Genomic DNA, 20,013 nt, shown 5'->3' with positions numbered 1-20,013 from the left:
ATTATTTATCAGGCAGGCTACGGTGTTCGAATTTAATTAAAACTTGATGAATTTTTAATGACATTCCATTTACAAGTTTTAATAAGCTTTACAAACTCAATTCAGTTATTGAATTGTGATTAATAAATTATTGCTAATTCTATGACTTCGGGACTGGGTAAATAACACGAGAGAGAGAAAGAGAGAGTCTAAACTTTGTAATAGAGTATATAAGCCCCTAAAATAATAACATAAATGATGAATCAGTTTTATCGTCCTGTGGTAAATCTATAGTTTCAATTATGATTGATTTGATTGATTTTTTTTAACGCCACATTTAAGCACTGCATTTAGGCTATATCGTGGCGGCCAGTTTTTTTTTATTAGTGGAGGAAGCCGGAGTTCCAGGAGAAAATCACCGACCTTCGATAGGAATAGTTACCAAAAGAAAAACTGACAATCCCTAGTCAATTAAGATTGGGGTCGAGTCCAATCGCAAAAGCGGGGTTCGAACTGCCAAACTCGGTGTTGGTGTGTTAGTGATTACAGTAGAAACTATTTAGACCACGCGGCCTCTAAGGCTCCCTTTTTTAATCATGAAACAGATATGATGTTAAACTGAAACAAGTTATTTCAGGTTTACGAAATGGTGATTCTACATTTTGTTTGTATTGGAATGAAATATTAATACCACCGAGCTTTCATACTGAATTATCGAACTCATTGGTCTCGTCGTGACTTGCTCGCCTGGAGTGTGAGTGGTTGTCAGTAAGATACACGAACACACGAAGACTTTTAATTGGCATGGAATGCTTCGAATTTTAGCTTGAGGCAATAATAAATAATAAAGACTGGGCGGATCGGAGTCAAAATTGGTGTATTTGAATATAGATGTCGAGATGTACAAGTGTATACGTGTCCCTTTCAGACTGGCTGATATGTTTCCTATTTAACGATCAACTCCCCCTTTTTTGTTTTTTAATTGTGTCTTTTGGTTGTTTCAATATACTCGTCGTTTTTGAATGATCTAGAAATTTGAAACTCAGTTAGAATCACTAGAAAACAAATTTCCCGTTTCGCTTTTGTACTCTTCATGCTAAATGCATATTCTATCTGTCATGATACTTTTGTTACTGTATCGTTCAGCATGACAATTTAAAACTCTTTTATATACCAGACATCAAGCTGTTTTACAAAATGATATCGAAAAGAAACATACTACAAACATGTTTGTCCAGAAGACTTATACCCTTTATAATCGTCACCTTAATAGCAATTTTACAAAACAATTACATGCAAGAATTTGGTAGCTTTGGCATATCATGTTGCAGTTTATATTTTATATAAATGGTTCGATTGAGTTATTACTACAACAATCGTATAAAAATAGGATGATGTTGTTTGACTTTCATTTACGAGTCTTTCTCATAAATTGCATATCATGAAGACTTAATATATGACACTTTTGTTTCCGTTCCAACTTGATATTTTGTGTTTTTATCTACACCATACATGTTTTCGACCGAACAATGTCAGTCATTAAATAATCTGGTTTCCTCTGTCGTTTATTAAAAGTTTCCACATCAACTAGAAATGAACGTATTCGAGTGTTAAGTTCATCATTTCCTTTCGCCCATGCGTATCTTTTTTGTTTAAATTCATCTGTTTTATCTGGTTTTCCATATTTTTCTTCTGTTTCTATTTTACTTAGTTCTGTTAGTTCTCTCCGTGAACGAATTTGGCGCTTGCGCAGTTGCATTGCATACGCAACTTCAGGTTTCATGACTGGTATATCCTGAGCCTCCATCACTTCACCATCTTTAAGATCTTGAAATCTGACTATAGCTGGGCGCCGCTGTCGTTTACTTCGCTCTTTTCTCAGATAAGCTGGCGACGAAAGACAGCGAAGAGTCATAAAACTTCGGTAGCCTTGAATGTTTTTATGTATAACTTTAGTGTCATTTTTAGATGATGATTTCGAGGAAGTTAACTTCTGCATAGAAATAGCAAACATCGTCAGCGTACTAACAGGGGGCTTATCAGAGTCACGACGTATATTGCTCTCAACATTAGTCTGTGGTCTGCTCCCGAAACTAGAACTTTGCATTCCATAAGTAAGTACTTCCGTAGTGTGTGGTGTTCCATCGCGTGATTTTGGAGTATGAGATCGTCTTTCATACAGAGAAACACTATCTTTAATCTCACCACGTTTAATAGCAGAACTTAAACGCGAAATTTCTTCAGCTTCCTTTCGAGCCTCTTTTAACGCATCGTCAGTATCTATACTTGCTCTGAATTTTGCTTTGTGTAAACTGGCTATTTTACTTTCCAAACTGTCTGATAAGAATGAGTTTTCTTGATATGTTGTACTGTGATCAATTTTGATGTTCCCTCGAGAATCAATATCAGTATGGTGCTTACTTGTCGAAGGCATCTTAAATTCAGTTATCGAAAATATTTACATTTCAATTCGTTTTGTTGAATGGTTCTGAAAGTAAAAAAAAGAATTTTTTTTAGTCAAAACAGACCAGATTGATATCTTCAAAAATATCAGTCAACGATTGAAATTCGATGAATACTGTTTGTCTTTATGAGTAATTGATGATTGCATATCGTCCAGCAGCAAATATCACATCCACTTTTAGAACGCCATTTCAGTTAACGAAAAGCGGCAAATACATATATCACAATATGTAAATTGTGATAATTTTCATCTTTTTAAATCCTTTTTAATTATCCAAGATAATATTTGCTGTCCAGGTTAACATTATAAAATACAGTTGAAAAATGAATCTGTTCGTTATTATTTTTTTATGACTATCAATTTAGAAAATTATACGGTATAGATACAAAGAAACCACAAAATGAAATTAAAAACTAACCTGAGAAAATTGACAACCATGAATAATCTTCCAATAACTTGAGATATTTATTAATATTCTATTAACAGCTAAAATTTATGTGTAGAACATTAAATAGAAGATAACAAACTTTAACCGATCTTCTTTCATATAGGGTTTGTTCAAATGTTCTTTAACAATAAGTTATGCACAAGGAAACTATCTCTTCTGACGATATGAATGTCGTAAATCTGTCAAGCAACAAGTCGTTTAATACACTGTTTCTATTGAAATGTTAATGGATGCTCTATCCGACATGCTGAGTGTATATATCTCCTAGCAATCATCAGATTTACTTAATGCATAGTATTAGATGTGTAAATACACCTGACTGAATTATAAAAAAACACTTATCTGACATTGTAATATCACCCAGTCCGCAGCAAATTATATATTGATTTTAATTGGGTAATATTACCTTGGCAATATATAAACAATAGCTTATGCCATTCCGTGATAAGTGAATACTTGAAAGGCATAAATTCTTAATTAATTTTCAGAAGTTATTGCAAGAATCGATTTTCTGGTTAAAATATGGGATACATTATATTTATATTGAAAAACGGAAGGATCAGAACTGTATCTTCAAAAGGTATGCAAGTTTTAATAAAAAGATATATAAAATAGTTTTCAGTTTACCATCCCACTTCTTCATATGATTTGTTTTGTTCTAAATATTCATGAAATAGTTGCCACTGAATGTTGCCGGAAATAGCAAATATTAATATGACTGTGTTTATTTTCTTTAATTTTACTTCGTATAAACGGTTTGGATCTCTAAGGAATATATCAGCATTTGAACATCATTCCATTAGAAATTTCTCTTTAGAGGGCACGGTTTTGTCACTGATTGTTTTGAAAGTCGAGAAATCTGTATCTGTATAGTATCTTCAACTACTAGTTTTATTATGCCCGACCTTCGACAGTAGAGGGGCATTATGTTTTCTGGTTTGTGCGTCCGTTCGTCAGTCCGTTCGTTCGTTCGTCCGTCTGTCCGTCTGTCCCGCTTAAGGTTAAAGTTTTGGTCAAGGTAGTTTTTGATGAAGTTGAAGTCCAATCAACTTGAAACTTAGTACACATGTTTCCTATGATATGAGTTTTTAATCTGAATGCCAAATTAGAGTTTAAACAATAATATTGTCCACTGAACATAGACAAAAATGATAGTGCGAGTGGGGTATCCGTGTACTGGGGTCACATTTTTGTTTTTATTTTAACATCAAATCAATATTCACGTCGTGTTTCTCATTATCTATTTTCTTAAATTACATCACTATTTCACATCTATGTTATCTTTTGTTTTATTTTATTATTGTAATTTATATATATATCTTCCTTACTAACATTTCAACGTAATCATTTATAAAATATACTAGCCTTAACTCAGGGTTTGCCTGATGAATATATTCAGTACCTATACCTTTTTAATATGTCAATCTTCTGGTGAATGCAATTTTTATTCATCTAAAATAAATATTTCATTGATTTCAGTCTCCTTTATAGAAATACTGGTATATTGAATGTATTTTAGGGACAAGTTTTTAGTAGAGACAAAAGGTCTGTCACAATTATGTTCGTTTACATATACATGATACACACGTATATATTTTGAACAAAACATTAAATAGAGGGATTACGAAACAACAGAATATTTATTGTCCATTATTCAATATGTCTTTTTTTTTGTTTTAGTTCTTTTCCTTTTTTTTCACTTATGTCAATGACATACTTTTAATTTATAAACGGGAATATTTCCACAATCGTACAAAATTGTCTGTACATCAGGTTTTTGTCCTGCTATATTCTTTCGAATGCACTTTAATTACATATACTTCTTCGCCGGCTAAACACTACATGTAATTATTTATGAAATACATTTAATTGGAACCATTATACATCTTTTAGCGTTTGCTTTTATTGTGAAAACCCGTGGATGGCTACCAGCGGGGTTCCAACCCTCAATTTCTGAATACAAAGGCAGCTCCAGCTGAATGAGCCAAAATAAGATATTTTATCTCATTTTTAATTTCGATATAAAAAAGTGTTTTATATATTTTTTTCTAAAACCCAAGGTTTGGTGTTGTGTATAATGTTCATTTGTTTAATTCAAACTTTGATTCAGACTCAGATTTAAAATTGTTTCCTTGTTCTCCTTATTTTATGGAGTGCCACCTTGATTTAAATTTCAACACTCGTGCAATATTTTATAAGGAACGCGTATGATTAAGAACGTGTATAATAACTTTTGATAATCAATTTGAATGTTAACGTTACATATGTCTTACGCTTACCTTATAAGTCTTACTGTTTTCAGATCAGCCTTTGAAAACAAAATGAATATATTTATTAATAAGTGTTCATTCAAAATAATGTAGCACCTATTTTTATGATACTTTATATACTTGTGACCAGGCATTTACGAGTCAATAACCAAAAACTCTTTACTCTTTCTATGTGTTAATAGACTAATAGTTATCGTTTCATTGGCTTAATTATACAGGTATTTATTTTTACACAAGCAGTTTTCGAAATTTAAACTTTTTATTTGTTTTAATAATTATCTTACTTTGAAGTTCAAATGAAAATTAAATCAGATAGATGTAAATGTCCTTAGATGAATACAAAACATTATAACTGAACACAAAAAAATGGGATTTTGTCCTTTAAATCTTTCTAATGTTATAGACTATATAAAGGTTATTTTTATAACATTGTCCAGTCATGCGTCGCTCATTTTTTAGAATACATATTTTTCTCTGAAAAAGATTAACAGGTTAGGGTACACTACCTTAAATTTATAGGCATAATTGTATATACCTATGTTTCCGAAAATATTAATTAAATTAACAAACCATTATGTAGACCATTAGTTTTATGCACAGTTTAACTAATAATTGTTTCTGGCCTAAACAGAAACTATTGTTTGAAATACCTACACCAGAGCCAATAATATAATGGATAAATAAACAAACAGTTTAGACACTCAATTACAAAACAGTATCCAGACGACACAAACAACTCAAGATATGGCTATTTGCAATCGAATTCGAACACAGGAGGCTTCTAAACTTGAGTTAGCTTGTAAAATACGGAAAGGGAGTGACAGATGTTCGTAAAAAGAGTAATCATAAAAATACCCAACTTCGAGATAAAAAAAAAAGACGGACAGTCCGTAATCAAATGTCAATATCAAAAACTTAAACACCAAACGAATGAATAACGACTGTGATATTTCTGACTTGGTACAGGCATTTTGTAGGAACTGGTGGATTCAACCTGGTTTTTAACCTAAATAAACATCTCACTTGTATAACAGTCGCATACAATTCTATTATATAGACAACGATGTGTGAACTAAACAAACAAACATTATATGTAAAAATGTAAAAAAATAAATAGGAGTATAATGCACTAACAAATCGTTAATGCTTCAGCAGAGAATACATTTTGTAAGTTTTAACCTACTAATGTAATTGCAAAGGCCTGTAACAGTTAATTTAAGGACCGTTGTCCATAAAACTAAAGCCACATGATGCACGCCCTCAAAGGCTATCAGAAAATGGTTTTCATTTGTACTTCATGCACTAACATTGCATTGTAATCGTTTCACTTTTAAGAATTATTGGTTTTCTTGGGGGTATGAAGTCAATTAGAATGTTATTTTATCAGTCATTTTCATATCATTTTTTAGCTCACCTGGCCCGAAGGGCCAAGTGAGCTTTTCCCATCACTTTGCGTCCGGCGTCCGTCGTCGTCGTCGTCGTCGTCCGTCGTCTGTCGTCCGTCGTCGTCCGTCGTCGTTAACTTTTACAAAAATCTTCTCCTCTGAAACTACTGGGCCAAATTGAACCAAACTTGGCCACAATCATCATTGGGGTATCTAGTTTAAAAAATGTGTGGCGTGACCCGGTCAACCAACCAAGATGGCCGCCACGGCTAAAAATAGAACATAAGGGTAAAATGCAGTTTTTGGCTTATAACTCAAAAACCAAAGCATTTAGAAGAAATCTGACATGGGGTAAATATGTTTATCAGGTCAAGATCTATCTGCCCTGAAATTTTCAGATGAATCGGTCAACCCGTTGTTGGGTTGCTGACCCTGAATTGGTAATTTTGAGGAAATTTTGCTGTTTTTGGTTATTATCTTGAATATTATTATAGATAGAGATAAACTGTAAACAGCAATAATGTTCGGCAAAGTTAAATTTACAAATAAGTCAACAGGACCGAAATGGTCAGTTGACCCCTTTAGGAGTTATTGCCCTTTATAGTCAATTTTTAACCATTTTTCATAAATCTAAGTAATCTTTTACAAAAATCTTCTCCTCTGAAACTACTGGGCCAAACTAATCCAAACTTGGCCACAATCATCTTTGGGGTATCTAGTTTAAAAAATGTGTGGCGTGACCCGGTCAACCAACTAAGATGGCCGCCACGGCTAAAAATAGAACATAGGGGTAAAATGCAGTTTTTGGCTTTTAACTCAAAAACCAAAGCATTTAGAGGAAATCTGATGTGGGGTAAAAATGTTTATCAGGTCAAGATCTATCTGCCCTGAAATTTTCAGATGAATCGGTCAACCTGTTGTTGGGTTGCTGACCCTGAATTGGTAATTTTGAGGAAATTTTGCCGTTTTTGGTTATTATCTTGAATATTATTATAGATAGAGATAAACTGTAAACAGCAATAATGTTTAGCAAAGTTAGATTTACAAATAAGTCAACATGACCGAAATGGTCAGTTGACCCCTTAAGGAGTTATTGCCCTTTATAGTCAATTTTTAACCATTTTTCATAAATCTAAGTAATCTTTTACAAAAATCTTCTCCTCTGAAAATAATGGGCCAAATTAATCCAATGTTGGCCACAATCATCTTTGGGGTATCTAGTTTAAAAAATGTGTGGCGTGACCCGGTCAACTAACCAAGATGGCCGCCACGGCTAAAAATAGAACATAGGGGTAAAATGCAGTTTTTGGCTTATAACTCAAAAACCAAATCATTTAGAGGAAATCTGACAAGGAGTTAAATTGTTAAGCAAGTCAATATATATCTGCCCTGAAATATTCAAATGAATTGGACAACTGGTTGTTGGGTTGCTGCCCTCCAATTGGTAATTTTTAAAGAAATTTTGCTGTTTTTGGTTATTATCTTGAATACTATTATAGATAGCGATAAACTGTAAACAGCGATAATGTTCATCAAAGTAAGATCTACAAATAAGTTCACATGACCTAAATGGTCAATTGACCCCTTAAGGAGTTATTGCCCTTTATAGTCAATTTTTAACAATTTTCATTAATTTGGTAAATTTATGTAAATTTTTACCAAATATTTTTCTCTGTTACTAATGGGCAAAGTTCATTATAGATATAATTGTAAGAAGCAAGAATGTTCAGTAAAGTAAGAACTTCAAACACATCACCATCACCATCACCATCACCAAAATACAATTTTGTCATGAATCCATTTGTGTCCTTTGTTTAATATGCACATAGACCAAGGTGAGCGACACAGGCTCTTTAGAGCCTCTAGTTTTATTATTCAAGGATTGACAATATTTTGTTTTAAGTTCTAACTGTGACCTTGAGAGTTATAAAAATAATAAAAGTGGAGTTCCTTTTGTTTTCTTTTTTCTTTTGTGTCTAGTGATGAACTAATATACTAGATACTTTATTTAATTTACATCTGCTATACACACGAGTACGAGTATAACTATGATGTCTGTTAATATGTTTTACTCTTGGAATCAAATAAGGTTTAATGTATATACATACAGTATATGCCAATGAGACAGCAAACAATTGGCAAACAAACGAACCCCCCCCCCCCCCCTTCCAAACGGCAACTACAAGCCAGCATTAAGTCTTCAACGATAAACTGGTGTCATTATCTTTTTCCAGACCAACAAAGGAGTAGGTCCGGTAAGGGCCGATTTTGGCTTCAAATTTCAGGTTAATCTAGCGAAAGATTGTGTACACTTTTTAAACACTCAAGTGTCTATTTCAATTGATTCAATTAGTTTATGTGAAAATTTTTAACTTATTTAGTCATTAAAAACGCTCCGATTCAAGCTTAAATATGAAAATTCTATCAAATATGCCAAAAAACGTCACTTTTTAAATGATTTTTGTCAAAATTGCAGAAGCATTATACTTTCCAGTAAATAGCTAAAAGATTACATTATCACCATTATGTAAAACTGCTATATTTTGGGGCCAAATGGGGGTCTTACTGAACCTACTCCTTTAGAAAAACTGAATTAGAAATATCTTTTAGACTTACTTTAACAGTGATGATAAAATGATGTGTCGTTAAACCTATGGTACTTTCATCATGTATGCTTGATATCAAGTAGGGTTGTTCTGCTGTGTATAATTTTTTTTTTTGCATAGTAATTTCCAAAATACAAAGTAAACTTCCACCTTAACAACTAACCAATGCAACGACTTTACTATAATTTTAGAAGACTTGGAATTTGGTTGAAAAGTTCATTTCGTTTTGTTTTTCCGGATTTCATGATTTGTCCTTTAGTTCATTTAATGATATGTATTCAATGTATGCATCATACTGTTTAAATATATGCCTAGGTTTAAAAAAAAACTTTGCTCAATAGTTTCAGATTTAAGACTTTTATTTTTATATTGTCAATGTAAAAACGACAGGTTTCCGCTTTTTTTGCACTTCACCTGTGCATTCATACCACGGAAAATTGATAAAACTAAGTATCTTGTGTACAGAAAATCTCTTTGAGGTCTTTAAAACATATGTACTTCTGTAAAATATTGCATGATACTATGTGCTTAAGAAATGTTTTTTGTCTGTATGTTTATGTTTTCTCATAAGCCATGAATATGACACAGAAATCCCATTTAAAAAAAGAGCTATCCAGAATACGAAGCATCAAATGATATTAAAAACTGACAAAAAACTATCTGAACTATTCACGATGACTTTTTGATTGACAATCCATTTACGTAGTTACATTACAATGACATATAATTAGGTATTCCTAACATTTTCTCATGTAAACAGACTTAGGATGCAACTGTTTTATGATAAGATTAAATGGTGTCCTTTATAAATGAGGTTTGGTTATTTGTTGTTAATTTCCTCGCTGTCTCATTGACATATAGGTCACACCTCCTTCAATTTCAAGAGAAAAACGTTTAGAATTCCATCATATACTCATATACAAAGAAAAAAAAAATTACTATGCTCAGAAGTAAAAAAAAATGAAATCAACTGTTCGTTTATTGATGTTATTTACCTCAGAGTCACAGTTAAGTCTTTGTACTAAGTACAAAATGCAACAAAGGTTAACGAATGGAACTATATTTTTACAAATCAATTAAACAATTCCTCTGACTATATGTATATTTAATTAAACAATTTCACTGACTATATGTATATTCAATTAAACAATTCCTCTGACTATATATATATTTAATTAAACAATTACTCTGACTATATGCATATTCAATTAAACAATTACTCTGGCTATATGTATATTCAATTAAACAATTACTCTGACTATATGTATATTCAATTAAACAATTACTCTGACTAAATGTATATTCAATAAAACAATGACTATATGTATATTCAATTAAACAATTACTCTGACTATGTCTATTCAATTAAACAATTACTTTGACTATATGTATATTCAATTAAACAATTACTCTGACTATATGTATATTCAATTAAACAATTACTCTGACTATATGTATATTCAATTAAACAATGACTATATGTATATTCAATCAAACAATTACTCTGACTATGTATATTCAATTAAACAATTACTCTGACTATATGTATATTCAATTAAACAATTACTCTGACTATATGTATATTCAATTAAACAATTACTCTGACTATATGTATAATCAATTAAACAATTACTCTGACTATATGTATATTCAATTAAACAATTACTCTGACTATATGTATATTCAATTAAACAATGACTATATGTATATTCAATCAAACAATTACTCTGACTATGTATATTCAATTAAACAATTACTCTGACTATATGTATATTCAATCAAACAATTACTCTGACTAAATGTATTTTCAGTTTAACAATTACTCTGACTATATGTATATTCAATTAAACAATTACTCTGACTATATGTATATTCAATCAAACAATTACTCTGACTAAATGTATTTTCAGTTTAACAATGATAGTACACTGTTCACAATAAACAATCTGATGACCTTTGAGGGTGTTATTGGTTTTACAAATTCCCCTTTATTAAGTTTTATTGACCTTTGAGGGTGTTATTGGTTTTACAAATGCCCCTTTATTAAGTTTTATTGACCTTTGAGGGTGTTATTGGTTTTACAAATGCCCCTTTATTAAGTTTTATTGACCTTTGAGGGTGTTATTGGTTTTACAAATGACCCTTTATTAAGTTTTATTGACCTTTGAGGGTGTTATTGGTTTTACAAATGCCCCTTTATTAAGTTTTATTGATCTTTGAGGGTGTTATTGGTTTTACAAATGACCCTTTATTAAGTTTTATTGACCTTTGAGGGTGTTATTGGTTTTACAAATGACCCTTTATTAAGTTTTATTGACCTTTGAGGGTGTTATTGGTTTGACAAATGCCCCTTTATTAAGTTTTATTGACCTTTGAGGGTGTTATTGGTTTGACAAATGCCCCTTTATTAAGTTTTATTGACATTTGAGGGTGTTATTGGTTTGACAAATGCCCCTTTATTAAGTTTTATTGACCTTTGAGGGTGTTATTGGTTTGACAAATGCCCCTTTATTAAGTTTTATTGACCTTTGAGGGTGTTATTGGTTTGACAAATGCCCCTTTATTAAGTTTTATTGATCTTTGAGGGTGTTATTGGTTTTACAAATGCCCCTTTATTAAGTTTTATTGATCTTTGAGGGTGTTATTGGTTTTACAAATGCCCCTTTATTAAGTTTTATTGACCTTTGAGGGTGTTATTGGTTTTACAAATGCCCCTTTATTAAGTTTTATTGACCTTTGAGGGTGTTATTGGTTTTACAAATGACCCTTTATTAAGTTTTATTGACCTTTGAGGGTGTTATTGGTTTTACAAATGACCCTTTATTAAGTTTTATTGACCTTTGAGGGTGTTATTGGTTTTACAAATGCCCCTTTATTAAGTTTTATTGACCTTTGAGGGGGTTATTGGTTTTACAAATGCCCCTTTATTAAGTTTTATTGACCCTTTATTAAGTTTTATTGACCTTTGAGGGTGTTATTGGTTTTACAAATGACCCTTTATTAAGTTTTATTGATCTTTGAGGGTGTTATTGGTTTTACAAATGCCCCTTTATTAAGTTTTATTGACCTTTGAGGGTGTTATTGGTTTTACAAATGACCCTTTATTAAGTTTTATTGATCTTTGAGGGTGTTATTGGTTTTACAAATGCCCCTTTATTAAGTTTTTTTGACCTTTACAATGCCAGACGTAAGTTGAATACTGTACAAAACATATAGCCAAAGAGAAAGAAATTTCAGTACATCTTTAAGACTCGCTTCCCCTATTTTATGATGTAACTAAAAAGTTAAGGAGCGGCCCAAATGTGGTCTGGCGCAAATACAAAATTATTTCAATCCTGATATCTATGATGTGTTTATTTCTTGAGACTATGCGATAGACCTCGGTTTTTTAAAAATAGGAAATTATCTTACATCTTTTACATTAAAGTTTTTTGCCGAGATTTTAGTAAAAAAATAGAGATATTCCTTCGTGCAATAAATTCTGTTTTCCTTTTTTATTTGAATTTTGTATATTCCATAACTTCATTCCAGTTGTGTATTTAATACTGTTGTACTTATATTTAACATATTTAGAAAAAAAATGCTGTTAATTTTAAACTGTATCGAATGGTGTAGTGATAACAGAATATGAAACCAATATACAATTCACTGTTAACTGTGTGCCTCACCTTCTCGGCAGATAAAATGTCAATGCTCACCAACAGAGAGTATAATTATTCGATTTATGTTTAAATCATTCTCTGTTGTTAGCTTGTTAATACCAACACAAAGTTTAAAATGAAATTTTAATTATCTCAAAATAATTTTCTTTGTAGTCGTGAAATGCATTATTGATGTGCCGAGTGTGTGTTATTTCCTAATTGTCTGAGATTTAAATACCGCACAGAAGAGTCAATACATAGCTGTTAATCAACCAGAGAAGAACGATTGAAATGTGTAATCATTTAAAATAATTTAACCAATTTTAAGGACGTACATAGTTTGCAGCATGTTTGATAATCTTCATCCAAAAGATTATGAATAGTGCCTCAATTGTTATATCATTTGTTTCTCTGTGATGAATGTTCTTGCGTGTCTTTGTACTGTTTCTGCCTTGTAGGATGTCATTTAAGCAATATAGTTTTTAACATTATAATGAAGCGAGGGGTTTGGCTAGCAAATAAACCAGTTTCAACCCATCATTTTGTTCTTAAAATGGCCTGTACTAAGTATGGTAGTTGTTATCTAGTAGTTATTTTCTATGTTTGTTGGCGTTTGTTTTTGTTGCACTTCTTTGTTCCTGTTCTTATATTGTTATAATCTTATGGTTAATGTGTTTCCTTTGGATTTAGTTTGTAACCCGGATTCGTTTTCACTCAATTGATAAAGGATTTTTGAACACCGGTATACTACTGTTACCTTTATTTATGACAACTGTTTTCCATTCGTTCCGTTGGTTAGTTTAGTCTAAATTTCGATTTTGGCATGTTTTATGGACTTAACCCTTTTTGAATTTATATTTTTGTTTCAACAGGAATTGGACGGTTTCTTTGAGGTTAACAATTTTCATTAAATAATTAAAAATAAAAGCACCCAATACTATTTGATAGTGACAATTGTTTTCAGTTTCATTGAATTCAAACCACTTATTAAGGAATATATATATATATTATAACCCTATTATTTTTAAAAAGCTTTCGAATAGTGCTTTAAAATTAAATTCCATTCATAAAAGTTTTGGCAAGCCTTTTTATACAAATTTGAATACCGCTGTATATCAGAATAGCAACACGACGGGTGCCGCATGTGGAGCAGGATCTGCTTACCCTTCCGAAGCACCTGAGATCACCCCTAGTTTTTTGGTGGGGTTCGTGTTGTTTATTCTTTAGTTTTCTATGTTGTGTCGTGTGTGCTGTTGTTTGTTTGTCTTTTTCGTTTTTAGCCATGGCGTTGTCGGTTTGTTTTAGATTTATGAGTTTGACTGTCCCTTTGGTATCTTTCGTCCCTCTTTGATATGAACATTCCCACCTAATTTACATTAAATCTATTTGAAATGTATTCTTGTGTCATTCTAAGCTTATTAACAGTATTGACACATTTATAATGTTTGCTTTTCCACTGTGTATTTACTGTTCTGTTTCGAGCACCATTGACATGTGTAATGAAGACGAAACGTGCGTCTAGTTACCGAATTTTAAGCCTAGAATCATTTATGTGTTTATATAACATAATCAAAATAAATACCTTTGTATATTCAGGTGTTATCGATAAATCTTTAATTTTGCACATGACACGTATATATGAAATATATTTATTTTCCCTTAATATCTTTATATCAATGTGTCATAATTATTGTAATCCATATACAAATGCAATACATCTGTGTAAATTTTATACTGGTAAAGCACACTATATAAACAGGTGAATCATTAATTCAAAGTACATAAAAGAATGCAAATTGCAGGCTATCAAACTTTAAAAGCTTGAATAAGTTTGATCTTTGATAAATATTACTAAATACATTTTCTGATTGTTCAAATGATAAAGCTGTGCTTGCATATCATGGTATAATTATGAATGACAGTGCAGATTGTGGCAATTAAGACTTTTTTGCAGGAAATGTATGTGTTTTTATAATTATGTTGAGACTATCTGTGTTTTTTGAAAAAAAGTTGCACAAGTTCACTTCGACCTGAAATTCAAATGTATCAAGTTGAAAGCGGTTAGCTAGCTGCTAGTTGTTATCCACAGATAATTCATTAAACACGACAGGAAAAGGAAACTATACATCCCATCTCGTTGTCAATGATTTAAACAATTGAATTAATGACATTGTATCCCTAATCCTTCCTTGATCACTAGGTCACTTCAAGTATCCGAAAGTAAAATTCATGCTCAATGGATTTCCGTTTGTCATGGAGATAACCCTTTCCCTTTTCACGAATTTGACCAACCGAATTAGACTATTTACCGGGTTTGTTATAACATAAACAACTGGACGGGTGCAACACGTGGAGCAGGATCTGCTTACCCTGCTGGAGCATCTGAAATTATCCCAAGTTTTTGGTGGGAATCGTGTTGCTTAGCTTTTAGTTTCTAATGTTTTGTCTTGTGTACTTTTATTTGTGTTTGTGTTTGTCTTTATTAGCCATGGATTTTCCAATTTATTTTCGATATAAGTATGAGTTTGACTGTCCCTCTTTGAATTTTTCGCCCCTCTGTTATGAATATGAAGCCTTATCTGATCGGAAAGTGCGGGAAATTGCAAAGCTTTCTGCAAGACATAAAACATCCCATTGATGAACTAAAATGTCCAGATAACATCATATATATTTATTTATTTACAAACTTACAGTACAAAAATTTGAAAAGCTTAAAAATATAATCCTTTTTGCAATTACAGATAAAGTTTTCATCACACCCCATTCTTTACAAGTACGGACAGAAATCTTACACTTACTTTTTAAAATGTCTTATTTTGTTATCGATGAACAATGTATGTTATTGTATTAAAGTAGGACATGTACAGATTCTATTTAACTGTGAAGGTTATAAAATGATTATGAAGGGATGTAGTATTTAAGATAGTAAACCTTTTGTTACAAGACAATGACATTGCTAAAATGAAGGTTTATAATTTTGTATCTTTTTACGATAATATTGATTTTCGTAATTCTGGACCTCATATCTTTAACACGATGTGTCCTGTGTGATCTTAGAATCAAATTGCTTGAAATAGTAGTAATTTTAATATTAGAAAATGAACCATTTCCTTTGCGTACCTTATAGTTAACGTATTTTGGTATTATGTAATCAAATAATTGATTATACAGCATGTTTCTCCTTTTCTAATGTGACTTTGTTAAGTGTTTAATTGAATGGACCAATATGTTATAACACCAAACGTCAAACTACAAAAAACAAATTACCAAAGAAATAGATAAATCACAAATTTATTTATTATAGACACACACACACAAGGCTTTGAAGTGCTGAGTAAATAAAGATTTTAAGCAGCAAGTAATTACATATAAATGTCTTATTCTTTATAGCTATGTAAAAACTGAGATAGAAAATGGTTCATTTGCTTATCATACCATTTGCTTATCACATAAGTGAGCACATAGAATGATACTTTTTTGTCAACGAAAGGAGATCTTGTTACTCATGTTTTCAATTTGCAATGCAACTGTCTGAAAACTTTTTTGTATTCTTAAGTCAAACAATTATCAAACTGCATTTAGATCTTATATAAAAAATCATACACCGGTAAACTGACAAATGCAGAGAGAAATATATATATATATATATATTAGTTATAATTGCATAGGAAATTAGAAATTAAAAAAAAATTTTGTTACGTGAAGTTCGGTTTAAGAACAGTCTAAACATGGTTGCAAATTTTATCTATTCATTGTATTATACTGGACCAGGTTGACTTTATATTTTTTATAACAGGCCCATTCTATATATATTTGATACCCCCTCACTGACAGGTGTCTAGTTGCATGTTTGTAAAGCACCTGACGTTGATTTATGTATGGAAAAGAGGATATAATTATGAAAATCCAGTTTACCCCATGTTGGTTTACTCGATAACCTCGGTAAATATCACTTTAAAGAAATTAGTATTAAATTTGAAGCATGAATTCGTCGCTTGTTATAAAACCTTGTGGTGGGTGATGGGCAAATAATTACGAAACATTAAAAACGGTTTTTTTTTTATTTATTGCGCCTGATAAACCCATTATAAATTTAAATGTATTATTTAAATTCATGTTTAACTCAAGTTGCATATATCTTAGTCATTAGTAGGACTATAATTTTTTATTAATAAATCTTATGAGTAGGCTTTACACAGTGCATGGATCGGGATGTTGGAAAGGGACAGCTATTTTACAATACAACAGGCCACTTATGGATTACTCGGGAAGTTGTAGTAATGGGTCAAGCGTGGTACTCTCCGTATCTTATATAAAACCCTCGCTTATGCCAAATAGCTACACGAATGACCCCTTCTTATAATCTTTTTTTTTTACCGGTTAAATGGCACGCATATTTGAGTATATGGGGACTGACAACATTATTTTTATATGTCATGTTAGTATACTTTTATATTTTAAAATTTTAAAATGCATGACATTTGTTTTTATAAATCACGTTAAGCAAAAGGTATTGCATTTAGCCAAAATCAGGAAACAGAACTGTTGAGCAATCAAAGTGGTTATCTGTGACCTTTTGTAAGGAATATATTTGATATATATATATATATATGATGCTAAATTTAGACCATCAAATGTCATAAAAATAACCAATTTGAATTCTGATGCCACCCACTGTTGAAAAAGAGCCCTTTATCTCTTACTTCGCATACTTAAAGGAAAATTTCAATTTCACAAGTGTTGCCCAAAGGTGAAGTAAGCAAACTGTTGCAGACATCCTAATAAAGGCAACAGAAGTATACCGATGTTCAAACTAATAAATCGATAGAAAAAAATCCTAATATAACTTAATATACCACCAATACTCATGCCATTATCTTTAATTGTGATAATCATTCTTCGTTTTCGATGATTCTTTTATAATATAAAGAAGTACAGAAACCTTTTTTTTTATTTGGAATATACATGTTTTGCTCCGTAGTTAGACAATGACGAACTGTATTGTGGTACCTTAAAAATAGAACTTTTCTTAATTGTTTTACCTAATAACTAATAGAAGCAGTCTTCTGATCATAGTTTACTTCTTTTTTTGTTATTGTTATGCTAAAGGTATGAGACTATATAACGATCAAATACAGGGGAAATAAACAGCATTATATGACCTTTTGCAAATGCACATTTTTAATATACTGTACACAGTGTACGTACTTCTGGAGTTCTAACACACACTACATTTGTGAATGAATGAAGTTAAAAACTAAAGTGTACTTATGTAAAAAAATGTCTATATTTGTCCAAATAAATAATTTGAAAATAAAGATAAATAACGGCAACTTTTTTGATGATAATTAAATATATCTATGATCATCCATCATGTACACAAGGTCAAGAAGAAGTTAATACCATTCATAATATAAAAAAAATAAAATATAACTCACTGTGTTGTCTGTACCTGTTTCAATGTCCCGACTGATAGATATGAACTGTAATATAGGCGTTTACAAACATGCCCTTTTCATCTCCTTTTGTACGCTACTTTTAAATATTACAAAGAAATCACTTTTCATCACTCGGTAATATATTATAAAATGTTCATTTAAAATGAATACTGAATGTACGGTGGTGCTATATCGAGAAGACATTCAGTTGGTTATCTTTTGTGTACAAAAATGAATAAATTGAAATTAAATATGAAAAGATCATTTTATTTACGTTGCTTTAGTATGAATTGGAATTAAAATCTAACTTGTATCCATATATATAACTCGAAAGGTAAAACGACTAATTTGAAGTTCTATTCATCTAAACAAATATACTATAAATATCGTCGAGTTGCTCACTCAAACAAATTAGGACTAATTATAATTCAAATTACGGCAGCACTTTCAATTTCCTTCTCAAATAGACATTGTGACAAGAGACACCAGATTTCAACATTTAATAAAACAAATATTGTCATCGTTTTATTTTTAATTATTCATTACGAACTGTCTAGTAACGTCATTACTCAAATAACATAAACGACACCAATAAAGGAATCAGAGCATAAGTGAATTACATATTTTAAATATGTAGATAATGAAGTAAATACAAATTGATTGCATGAGAAATCATATAGCTGTCTCGTGACAACATTTTATAAATCATGATATTTGACAAAATCTATGAAAGAAAGTTCATCTACAGCGTCATAATTTGGCGTATCAGACCCAAAGAAGTCGTGCCATGAAAATTTACCAACAGCGGATAGCCGATAACAAAATTGCTTCCATTGTCTTTGTTTACGTTCCACACTATGGTGGTTTTTGATATGCTACTGTTTACTTCGGACACTATTTTCCATAGGCAGGAATAAGAATCTAATTGCCGATAAATAAAGGCAATAGTACATGTAGTATACCGCTGTTCAAAACTCATAAATCTATAGACAAAAAACTAAATCGGGGTAACAAACTAAAACTGAGGGAAACGCATTCAATATGAGAGGAGAACAACGACACAACATTAAAATGTAACACACACATAAACGGACTAAGCATTAAACAAAATCTTATAAGAATAACAAATATGACATCAAAACCAAACACATGAATTTGGGATAGATAAGTACCGTGACACGTCTTATATTAATGTGATTCACACTAAAACATAAGTGAAAACAAACGACACAACGTTAAAATGTAACACACACAGAAACGAACTATAATATAGCAATGGCCATATTCCTGACTTGGTACAGGTCATTTTAGAGGAAAAAATTGTGGGTTGAAACTGGTTTTGTGGCATAACTTTTTTCCTACAATCTAAAAAAAATAAAAGTAATGTGTATAGTTTACAAATACCTACCCAAAGATTAACATTGCTGTTTTGTGCCCTCTTCATATTGCAGTGCCCAAGTAGTGTCAATTTCTTTTGAAATATCTGACTGGATTAAACACTTTAATATATAAATTTCGTTTCTGCTGATTTCCAATTTGCTTGAATTTCTGCAGTGAAAGTGTGAACTATTTGACTTGTAATTTGTTTCTTATGGTCGTCATGATATTCCTATGGTTTACAAAAGACACACAGGTGGGGATCGTTCTGCATGCACATCGATCTATCATTCAAATTATACACATGCCGTGAAAGTGTTAACTATTTGGCTTTCAGATTTATATCTGAAACTTTCTCGTGAAAATAAATTTATTTGACAAGGAACAAAATAATTAACATATGTA

At 31.3% G+C, this 20,013-nt stretch overlaps 1 protein-coding gene across 4 annotated transcripts; it reads right to left on the bottom strand.

Annotated features, from left to right (window-relative positions):
* Positions 1-1,204: 1,204 nt before the first annotated feature.
* LOC143048539 (uncharacterized) lies at positions 1,205-18,501 on the bottom strand. Of its 4 annotated transcripts, none has more exons than XM_076222260.1 (2): positions 18,232-18,501; positions 1,205-2,467 (listed from the first exon to the last, which is right to left on the bottom strand). In XM_076222260.1, exon 2 carries the CDS (start codon positions 2,411-2,413, stop codon positions 1,481-1,483), a length of 933 nt encoding a protein of 310 aa, XP_076078375.1. In that variant the 5' UTR covers positions 2,414-2,467; positions 18,232-18,501; the 3' UTR covers positions 1,205-1,480. The 4 variants fall into 4 exon arrangements, with proteins under 4 accessions (XP_076078375.1, XP_076078376.1, XP_076078377.1 ...); XM_076222261.1 differs by lacking the exon at positions 18,232-18,501 and adding an exon at positions 5,171-5,199; XM_076222262.1 differs by lacking the exon at positions 18,232-18,501 and adding an exon at positions 2,971-3,250.
* Positions 18,502-20,013: the final 1,512 nt, after the last annotated feature.

This window comes from Mytilus galloprovincialis, chromosome 10 (genome assembly GCF_965363235.1).
Source record: "Mytilus galloprovincialis chromosome 10, xbMytGall1.hap1.1, whole genome shotgun sequence".
In the NCBI taxonomy this organism is placed as follows: Eukaryota; Metazoa; Mollusca; class Bivalvia; order Mytilida; family Mytilidae; genus Mytilus; species Mytilus galloprovincialis.
This window is presented reverse-complemented; position numbering and strand designations above follow the sequence as displayed.